This window comes from Daphnia magna, unplaced genomic scaffold (genome assembly GCF_020631705.1).
Source record: "Daphnia magna isolate NIES unplaced genomic scaffold, ASM2063170v1.1 Dm_contigs196, whole genome shotgun sequence".
NCBI lineage: Eukaryota > Metazoa > Arthropoda > Branchiopoda > Diplostraca > Daphniidae > Daphnia > Daphnia magna.
In genome coordinates, this window is record NW_025533169.1 from 1 (window position 1) to 11,623 (window position 11,623).

The 11,623-nt window shown below is 33.2% G+C and overlaps 1 protein-coding gene across 2 annotated transcripts; it reads right to left on the reverse strand.

Moving 5' to 3' along the window:
- Positions 1 to 742: 742 nt before the first annotated feature.
- On the reverse strand, positions 743 to 3,740 carry LOC123466406. Of its 2 annotated transcripts, XM_045167438.1 has the most exons (10): positions 3,631 to 3,740; positions 3,460 to 3,554; positions 3,340 to 3,382; positions 3,200 to 3,279; positions 3,055 to 3,128; positions 2,781 to 2,990; positions 2,407 to 2,616; positions 2,170 to 2,245; positions 1,914 to 2,106; positions 1,771 to 1,848 (listed from the first exon to the last, which is right to left on the reverse strand). In XM_045167438.1, the coding sequence occupies exons 5-9, from the start codon at positions 3,117 to 3,119 to the stop codon at positions 2,020 to 2,022; spliced, it is 648 nt and encodes a 215-aa protein (XP_045023373.1). In that variant the 5' UTR covers positions 3,120 to 3,128; positions 3,200 to 3,279; positions 3,340 to 3,382; positions 3,460 to 3,554; positions 3,631 to 3,740; the 3' UTR covers positions 1,771 to 1,848; positions 1,914 to 2,019. The 2 variants fall into 2 exon arrangements, 1 of the variants encoding a protein (XP_045023373.1); XR_006641803.1 differs by lacking the exons at positions 3,055 to 3,128; positions 3,200 to 3,279; positions 3,340 to 3,382; positions 3,460 to 3,554; positions 3,631 to 3,740 and adding exons at positions 743 to 834; positions 890 to 1,108; positions 1,187 to 1,307; positions 1,368 to 1,604 and having other exon boundaries at positions 1,682 to 1,810.
- Positions 3,741 to 11,623: the final 7,883 nt, after the last annotated feature.

Here is an 11,623-nt window from a genome sequence, read left to right on the forward strand (position 1 = left end):
GTTATTTTACTCATAATACCAGATTTAATGAACTTATTTCTAGGTTTTCACTTACCGTTCTTATCCTTAACCGTTATAGGATTCTGATGTCTTCGAACCATCTGTTTCAAGGCGAAATCGCGACAGTGATGGTGTAAGAGCTCAGCCACCTGTGGAACCAATTGAATCAACATTGGAAGTAAGAAATTTTTGATGAAAAATTATAACGGTATTTCTGCATTAATTAGTTTTCTTCTGTCAGCAATCTTCATTTAAAGGACCGAAGGAGCCAGTGTACAAAATTCACATTGACGGATCTAACAAAGGAAAAAACAAGTTAACAAATGGATTAGGTAACCAATTATAACAAAAGTGATGATTTCTGATAACTTAATTTTGATTCTGCCTAGGTTATTGCTACACTAAAAAACGTGTTAACGGTAAATCCTTCACTTGGCGTTGCTCAACCCGACGGCCTCAAGACCCCTGCAAAGCGATAATAACTCAAAAAATTCGGTCGGGAAGAAATTACCTTGTTGACTACAGCCAAGAAGACTTCCAGGAAAAGTTACACAATCAAGACAGTGGAGTCCATCATAATCATCCGCCAGACCATGGGAACCACGAGCGAGTAAGCCTGTAAATTTTAGCCAATCAATGAACTGATAATTAATTCAATTTCTGTCTTCTTTGAAAGATTCCGATTTTTAAGAACGCCAAAAAGGAAGCCTTACTAGAGAAGTTTAAGCCCCCAAAAGGATTTTTTTTGACGAATTGAAGAAGAACAAGGAGTTGGCAGGGAGAGATATGCCGGATGTAGAAAATGCGACTAGGCGGTTAAAGTAATGCTTTTTCCTATCATTGCAATCATTAATATAGTGAATTATAACATTTTTACCGAGATTTTTACTCATTGCAGATATTTGAGATCCAAATCTATGCCTCCTAATCCTAGGAAAGACGAGCCATTTTTTGAGATCAACGTAGAGTTCTTCACTCCAGACTTTTTTCAATGAGAGGTCTTCGCTGGGCATGGCACAAATAAAGCTCGCCATCTTCTGTTTTTCACACAAGTAATGAAGAGACAGTTGGAGGACTGCAAGACGTGGTTCCTAGATGCGACATTCCACTTTATCAGGGATCCCATAAAACAGGTATTTTAAAAATTCATCTTTTAAAGTGAATCATCTAAAAATTTTTTTCTAACCTAGTTACTCTCCATCAACGGAATAATAAAGAACGAGAAAGGAGATTTAAAGCAAGTGCCGCTTCTTTTCTGTTGCATGTCTCGAAGAAGAGCTATTGACTATATAGCGGTGTTCCAAAAACTAAAGGTACAATCAATTCATTTCAATTGATTTCTCAACGCATTAACTTATTTTGTTTACCTTATTCAGGAAATCATGCCCCTTCCCAGAGTTGAACGGATTGTGACAGATTTTGAACGCGCAGTTTTTGTCGCAGTCCGAAAACTGTTTCCTTCTTGCTTCCACTTGGGATGTAATTTCCATTGGTGCCAGGCAATAATGAAGAAAATCCGCGATTTTAACCTGTCGACCGAGTACAACAAAAAAGGACCCAATCCTGTTCGTGACTTCGTTTTTCGTCTGCTTTGTCTCGCCTATCTTCCAGGTTACATTTTTCCAATGAATTTTAAAAAATTAAATTTTAAAGTTCTGGTTTTGTATAGCCGATAAAATACCTTCGGTGTTTGACTCCTTACGAACATCGGTGCCACCAATACTGGAGACATTAATGGACTATATGAAGCGAAACTGGATTCGAGGCCGTTTTTTGGACTCCTGTTCATTGGTCCTGTTTCAATCTCCTTCTGAAAACAAATAACGATTGTGAAGGGCTTCACAATGACTGGAACAAGGTATTTTCAGTAAACTAATTAATTAAGTTAGTGTTACTCATTATTTATCTCCTACCAGTTGGCGGGTGGCCCAAATCTCCCGTTTTACAAGATGACGTTGGTGCTGGAGCAGCTGTGTCAAGACGTAAAGCTATCACAGAAGCTTCTCTCTCATTAGAAGATCAAGGCCCATAGGAAGAAGGAGACACAGTTAAAGAACTCCATCCTTTTTGCTTTGTGGACACGGTACCAGGATAATGAGGTAATAACTGAAATGATTCAAATAATTGTTAAATAACCATATCAATCTATTATTATTATTAGTTATCAACCATGGAACTACTGGAGGAAATAGTATTAGAACTGAAAACCTCATTCCCAACTGTAGTCACTGACCATCCTTTGAACCTTAACGACGAAAACATAGATAATTACGACATGTCCTTCGAGAGCGATGACGAATTGTGAACCAAGTGTTTAAATGATTTTTAAATGTATAAACCTATTTCTTGTGATATTTAAAAATGTCTTTGCACTATTATATTGTACTATTACACAGAAAATCTTACTTGATAGATTCAATCATGAAATTTATTAATTTCGGAAGCATCGACGAATAGTGCAGGTGATGGTACAGCAAGCCTTTTGCATTCACAGAGAGGACTAGTTGGTCTTCATCATAGACATCAAGACGAAATGGCTTGACAAGCAGAACAGCTTTGCCAGTGCCGCCAAATGAAAGGGATATTGAATCACTAGATTCCTCCAGGATTTTCAAACTATGAAACGACGAAAACATAGATAATTACGACATGTCCTTCGAGAGCGATGACGAATTGTGAACCAAGTGTTTAAATGATTTTTAAATGTATAAACCTATTTCTTGTGATATTTAAAAATGTCTTTGCACTATTATATTGTACTATTACACAGAAAATCTTACTTGATAGATTCAATCATGAAATTTATTAATTTCGGAAGCATCGACGAATAGTGCAGGTGATGGTACAGCAAGCCTTTTGCATTCACAGAGAGGACTAGTTGGTCTTCATCATAGACATCAAGACGAAATGGCTTGACAAGCAGAACAGCTTTGCCAGTGCCGCCAAATGAAAGGGATATTGAATCACTAGATTCCTCCAGGATTTTCAAACTATGAAATTAAGAAAGACAAAATGTAAATAAACAGACCATAATGTTTTTAATCGGAAGAGTGCCTTGAATGCTGTGGACTTCCAGAAAGGGATTCCTGTGCCCTATAACGTAACTTGATAGGATTCATTTCATCAAGCTGAAAATGAAGAGTCTGATCACATGTTTTAAAATTATCACAGGGGAGTGAAGAAGAAAATGGCCACTTACATCGAACTATTGAAGATTTATGATGCCTGCGAAGCAACCAAACTCTGCACAAAATCCAGCTCCACGAGCACCAACAACAACTATGGAATAAATACTTGAATAAAGGAATTGCTTTAAGCAACTGTTATGTAATTAGATACCTGCATCATGTGATGAATAACTGGCTGGATAATCATGGTGAATCTGATTACAGGAAAACAGAAAAGAGACAGGGTTAAACTAGTCTGTATTAAATATAAATAACAGTGTTAAAAACTAACCTTGCTGACTTAAGAATCTTTTAAGCGTCCATCGTAAGTGGAAGAGAATGATACAAATCCAATCAGAGCTGGTCTGGCATTAAGCTACAAATAAACTTTAGATCTTCAATTATAAAACTGCTAAAGATTTTTGTGGACAGCATTTCTGGTATAAATGTAATGAAGTTTTACCGATGCAAAATCCCAAAGAGTGAAATAATATCCAAGTTGTGTGTTATTAAGATGACGGATGACCACGCTATTGATGACTCGTCTGCTAAACGAGTGTGCATTTTCAATAATTAAAAATTGATTATATTCAATTCAAAATGGATAGATGTTAGAACACATTAAATAATTTTTTTTAAATTTTAAATAATAAAAAATTTGTGTTTTAAAGTTATTTGATAATTTTCATGTTGAAAATTAAACGCTGGTTAGTGATTAACACATGATGCCATCTTCATGACGCTATGGAACCACGACATTTTTACCGATAGATGGAAATCTTAGACAACTGGACTTTGGTATTCAAAACTATATAGTAATTTTCGCTTCGTGCTTTAAAAAAATTAAATAATTTACAAAAATGTTTTAAACGACAAGCGTCGTGTAAAGCCCAACCGGTGATTTATTTAAGGCAACATGTAGCCGCTTGGTATTGCAGGGCTTGATGCTGTTGTGCTATTTATTTTTCAAAATAATTTTTCTGAAATTTCTACTTTCACTTATCCGAGAATCGAACACCGGTTCTTCCGAATGGCAGCCCGGTTTGCTGACCAATAGACCACCCATTGACATGGAAGCGAAAAAATAAAACATGGGTGCGTATGGTATGGCCCAGGTAAACCCCCTGCACCGACCCCTCTCCTACGGGTGCGGGCAGTCCCACCGCTCGACCACCCTTCTGGCCGGTTTGCCGGCTTGGGCAGCGCGTCAGCCCCGTAAAACTCAAAAGTAATTTTCGTTTCGTGCTTTAAAAACATTAAATTATTAATGAAAATGTTTTAAATATATTCGAAAGAGTTATTTCATCAAATATGTTTCATTTCCTACTTCACCCGAGCACTGGCATTGGCATCGGTAGAGAGGGGAGACGCGTTCAGGGCTGATCCGCTAAAGGGGGAGATGCGTTCAAGGCTGAGCCACTGAAGAGGGGATCGAACTACGGAAGAAAAAAATGGCAAAGCAAGCACGGAAATTTGTTCATTTTTCAAATTAACGATAGTTACGAAGTGAAAACGACTTTTGTAACAAATGAACTTTATAGTAAAAAAAGGGGAATAGGTTCATGAAAAAATAAAGACGGATATCGGTTAACTAACATATGAATAACTAGACGACAATGTGTGAATTTCACTCATCGTGGTTTGAGCTACGGCAATGAATATAAACGGTGGCGGAAATATCGTATATTATTCCGCCTTCTCCCTCATTTTAATTGTTGTAGAATTTTAGGTCGATAATCTTTTTGAATTAATTGTATATTCTAGTATTTTCTTATTTTTTTTAGGCCTAAACCCCGGGAGTGCCAGCTTTTTTTTTTGTTTATATTTTTTGGCCCCCAAAAAAAAAACAACAAAAAAATTTTTTTTTTTTTTAAAAAAACCCCCATTTTTAAAGGGAAAAAATTTAAAAAGGGGGGGGTAAAGAAGGAAAAAGGAATGCGGTTTATTGCCGCGAACAGCAGCAATAATCAAAGATGAAGAAAAGTAGGACCATATATATATATCAAATTACTAATGAAGAGGTCTTTTTTTTCTTTTTTAGAGGGGGGGGGGGGGGGGGTTGGGGGGGGGGAAAAAGGGGGAAGGGGGGGGGGGGAAAAAAAAAAGGCGGCCGAAGTGAGCAATTCAGTCCGCGAAACAGCAAAGGCAATGGCAGGCAGCAACAACAACAACAAGAACAAAAACCAAAAAAAAAAAAAAAAAAAAAAAAAAAAGGGGGAGGCAGCAACAACAACAACAAGAACAAAAACAAAAAAAAAAAAAATAACGAAAGAAAGAGACGGACGCAAAATCGGTGGAAAAATAGTGTGTATTAATGAGGCCTATTTCAGCCCCTTATATACCAATAAAAAAAAACCCGTTGACAGAGAATTAATCTAAACGTAACAATAATTTTGGCGCTGGCGTAGATGTCGTCTCGATCTTCTATTCTTCTTTCCGCGCGTGAACTCGTAAGGTGAATGAACTGAGGAACAAGTTAACCGGTTAACCTTGTAACCATGGGAACGGAATAACCGGTTAATCATAGTTGCCGATCTCTATTTGTTTGTTAACAATTACTGGTGGCGCCATCTTGTGGCGGATCTTCCGATAATTCTAATTCGGTGGTCTCGAACTAGATGCCACTATCTTGTCGTCGATTCTTATCAGCTAGCCGATGCTTATGGTCCAGTCTGGGTTGGTCATCTCTATGAGTCTATCACTAGTCGATACGTATCAACTAGTCGATACTGCTGGACTGGTTGAGGTAGCTCCATCTAGTAGTCAGTTCTGACATCATGTGCCATCTCGGCAGGATCTCAGTGGCGCCATCTAGCGCTCATTTAGTAAACTAAAAGGCGCTTTGACAGGACGTTAGTGGCGCCATCTAGCGCTCATTTAGTAAACTAAAAGGAACCTTGGCAGGACGTTAGTGGCGCCATCTAGTGCTCATTTAGTAAACTAAAAGGCACTTTGGCAAGACGTTAGTGGCGCCATCTAGTGCTGAATCTTTGAACCAAATACCCAGCTCCAAGTGGCGCCATCTAGTGATAGTCCTCCGAACTATTTCTGAACTTAAGTTCCGAGTGGCGCCATCTAGTGATGGTTAGAGTAACTAATTTCTGACTGGTCTCATGTGGCGCCCTCTGTTGATGGTTTCAGGAACTAATCTCTGATTGGTTCCGTGTGGCGCCATCTAACGACGACTTCTCTTACTATTCTATTTTTTCCTGTTTTTGCATTAGAGACGTTGCTACGGTTTTTATTCTTTTATTCTTCATCTTACTTTTACTGTCTACGGTCTTCTGTCTTCTTGTTACTCCGATCTATCTCATTACTTCTCCGTTTGACTTCCTTCCTAATTGTCCGTCCCTGAATCATCAGGTTCGGGTTCTGGAATTTCTAACACTCATGGAGAATAGGTCGAAATGTTTTGAAATTATTTCAGAGTACCTTATGGAACTTAGAAATAAAAGGGAGAAATAGGCCCATTTGACGGAGAAATAGGACCGCTTTAAAAATATTTTTAAATGGCCTATTTCGTAGGGTCCTATTTCGTCCGGTCCTATTTGCCGGGCCTATTTCGTCGGGGCCTATTTCCACCGGTCCTAAATCTCCGGCTTCCTATAATATAACAGTGTATTCACATTAAATACAAGTATATTTGATTCTGTTTACATGTAGAAGTATAAAATCATAATATAACAGTGTATTCACATTGAATACAAGTATATTTGATCCTGTTTACACATAGAAGTAAAAACTCATGGTATCACAGTGTATTCACATTGAATACAAGTATATTTGATCCTGTTTACATATAGAAGTTAAAACTCATGGTATCACAGTGTATTCACATTGAATACAAGGATATTTGATTCAATTTACATGTAGAAGTATAAACTCTCATAATATAACAGTGTATTCAAGTTGAATACAAGTATATTTGATCCTGTTTATATATAGAAGTTAAAACTCATGGTATCACAGTGTATTCACATTGAATACAAGTATATTTGATTCTGTTTACATGTAGAAGTATAAACTCATAATATAACAGTGTATTCACATTGAATACAAGTATATTTGATTCTGTTCACATGTAGAAGTGTAAACTCATAATATAACAGTGTATTCACATTGAATACAAGTATATTTGATCCTGTTTACATATAGAAGTTAAAAATCATGGTATCACTGTGTATTCATATTGAATACAAGTATATTTGATTCTGTTTACATGTAGAAGTAAAAACTCATGGTATCACAGTGTATTCACATTGAATACAAGGATATTTGATTCTGTTTACATGTAGAAGTATAAACTCTCATAATATAACAGTGTATTCACGTTGAATACAAGTATATTTGATCCTGTTTACATATAGAAGGAAAAACTCATGGAATCAAACTGAATTCGATTGAATACAAGTATATTTGATTCTGTTTACATGTAGAAGTATAAACTCATAATATAACAGTGTATTCACATTGAATACAAATATATTTGATTCTGTTTACATGTAGAAGTAAAAACTCATGGTATTACAGTGTATTCACATTAAATACAAGGATATTTGATTCTGTTGACATGCAGAAGTATAAACTCTCATAATATAACAGTGTATTCACATTGAATACAAGTATATTTGATTCTGTTTACATATAGAAGTTAAAACTCATGGTATCACAGTGTATTCACATTGAATACAAGTATATTTGATTCTGTTTACATGTACAAGTATAAACTCATAATATAACAGTGTATTCACATTGAATACAAGTATATTTGATCCTGTTTACATATAGAAGTTAAAAATCATAGTATCGCTGTGTATTCATATTGAATACAAGTATATTTGATTCTGTTTACATGTAGAAGTATAAACTCATAATATAACAGTGTATTCACATTGAATACAAGTAAATTTAATTCTGTTTACATGTAGAAGTATAAACTCATAGTATAACAGTGTATTCACATTGAATACAAGTATATTTGATTCTGTTTACATGTAGAAGTATAAACTCATAATATAACAGTGTATTCACATTGAATACAAGTATATTTGATCCTGTTTACACATAGAAGTAAAAACTCATGCTATCACAGTGTATTTACATTAAACACAAGGATATTTGATTCTGTTTACATGTAGAAGTATAAACTCTCATAATATGACAGTGTATTTACGTTGAATACAAGTATATTTGATCCTGTTTACATATAGAAGTTAAAACTCATGGTATGACAGAGTATTCACATTGATTACAAGTATATTTGATCCTGTTTACATATAGAAGTTAAAAATCATGGTATCACTGTGTAATCACATTAAATACAAGTATATTTGATTCTGTTTACATGTAGAAGTATAAACTCATAATATAACAGTGCATTCACATTGAATACAAGTATATTTGATCCTGTTTACATATAGAAGTTAAAAATCATGGTATCACTGTGTATTCACATTAAATACAAGTATATTTGATTCTGTTTACATGTAGAAGTATAAACTCATAATATAACAGTGTATTCACATTGAATACAAGTATATTTAATTCTGTTAACATGTAGAAGTATAAAATCATAATATAACAGTGTTTTCACATTAAATACAAGTATGTTTGATCCTGTTTACATATAGAAATTAAAACTCATTGTATCACAGTGTATTCACATTAAATTCAAGTATATTTGATTCTGTTTACATGTAGAAGTATAAACTCATAATATAACAGTGTATTCACATTGAATACAAGTATATTTGATTCTGTATACATGTAGAAGTGTAAACTCATAATATAACAGTGTATTCACATTGAATTCAAGTATATTTGATTTTGTTTACATGTAGAAGTATAAACTCATAATATAACAGTTTATTCAAATTAAATACAAGTATATTTATTCTGTTTACATGTAGAAGTATACTCATAATATAACAGTGTATTCACATTGAATACAAGTATATTTGATCCTGCTTACATATAGAAGTAAAAACCGTGGTATCACAGTGTATTCACATTAAATACAAGTATATTTGATCCTGTTTACATATAGAAGTTAAAACTCATGCTCTCACAGTGTATTTACATTAAACACAAGGATATTTGATTCTGTTTACATGTAGAAGTATAAATTCATAATATAACAGTGTATTCCCATTGAATACAAGTATATTTGATTCTGTTTATATGTAGAAGTATAAATTCATAATATAACAGTGTATTCACATTAAATACAAGTATATTTGATTCTCTTTACATGTAGAAGTATATACTAATAACATAACAGTTTATTCACATTGAATACAAGTATATTTGATCCTGTTTACATATAGAAGTTAAAACTCATGGTATCACAGTGTATTCACATTGAATACAAGTATATTTGATCCTGTTTACATATAGAAGTAAAAACTTATGGTATCACAGTGGATTCACATTGAATACACGTATATTTGATCCTGTTTACATATAGAAGTAAAAACTCATGGTATCACAGTGTATTCACATTGAATACAAGTATATTTGATCCTGTTTACATATAGAAGTAAAAACTCATGGTATCACAGTGTATTCACATTAAATACAAGTATATTTGATCCTGTTTACATATAGAAGTAAAAACTCATGGTATCACAGTGTATTCACATTGAATACAAGTATATTTGATTTTGTTTACATGTAGAAGTAAAAACTCATGGTATCACAGTGTATTCACATTGAATTCAAGTATATTTGATTCTGTTTACATGTAGAAGTATAAATCCTAATATAACAGTGTTTTCACATTGAATACAAGTGTATTTGATTCTGTTTACATGTAGAAGTATTAACTCATAATATAACAGTCTATTCACATTGAATACAAGTATATTTGATCCTGTTTACATATAGAAGTAAACACTCATCTTATCACAGTGTATTCACATTGAATACAAGTATTTTTGATCCTGTTTACATATAGAAGTAAAAACTTATGGTATCACAGTGTATTCACATTGCATACAAGTATATTTGATTCTGTTTGCATGTAGAAGTATAAACTCATAATATAACAGTGTATTCACATTGAATACAAGTATATTTGATCCTGTTTACATATAGAAGTAAAAACTCACGGTATCACAGTGTATTCCCATTGAATACAAGTATATTTGATTCTGTTTATATGTAGAAGTATAAATTCATAATATAACAGTGTATTCACATTAAATACAAGTATATTTGATTCTCTTTACATGTAGAAGTATATACTAATAACATAACAGTTTATTCACATTGAATACAAGTATATTTGATCCTGTTTACATATAGAAGTTAAAACTCATGGTATCACAGTGTATTCACATTGAATACAAGTATATTTGATCCTGTTTACATATAGAAGTAAAAACTTATGGTATCACAGTGGATTCACATTGAATACACGTATATTTGATCCTGTTTACATATAGAAGTAAGAACTCATGGTATCACAGTGTATTCACATTGAATACAAGTATATTTGATCCTGTTTACATATAGAAGTAAAAACTCATGGTATCACAGTGTATTCACATTGATTACAAGAATATTTGATTCTGTTTACATGTTGAAGTATATAATCATAATATAATAGTTTATTCACATTGAATACAAGTATATTTGTTCCTGTTTACATCTAGAAGTAAAAACTCATGGTATAACAGTGTATTCACATTTAATACAAGTATATTCGAACCTGTTTACATAAAGAAGTAAAACCTAATGGTATCACAGTGTATTCACATTGAATACAAGTATATTTGATCCTGTTTACATATAGAACTAAAAACTCTTGGTATAACAGTGTATTCACATTGAATACAAGTATATTTCATTCTGTTTATATGTAGAAGTATAAACTCAAAATATAACAGTGTATTCACATTGAATACAAGTATATTTGATCCTGTTTACATATAGAAGTAAAAACTCATGGTATCACATTGTATTCATATTGAATACAAGAATATTTGATTCTGTTTACATGTAGAAGTAAAAACTCATGGTATCACAGTGTATTCACATTGAATGCAAGAATGTTTGATTTTATTTACATATAGAAGTATAAACTCATAATATAACAATGTATTCACATTGAATACAAGTATATTTGATCCTGTTTACATATCGAAGTATAAACTAATGGTATCACAGTGTATTCACATTGAATACAAGTATATTTGATCCTGTTTACATATAGAAGTGAAAACTCATGGTATCACAGTGTATTCACATTGAATACAAGTATATTTGATTCTGTTTACCTATAGAAGTAAAAACTCATGGTATCACAGTGTATCCATATTGAATACAAGTATATTTGATCCTGTTTACATAAAGAAGTAAAAACTCATGGTATCACAGTGTATTCACATTTGATTTCAAGTATATTTGATTCTGTTTCCATGTAGAAGTATAAACACATAATATAACAGTGTATT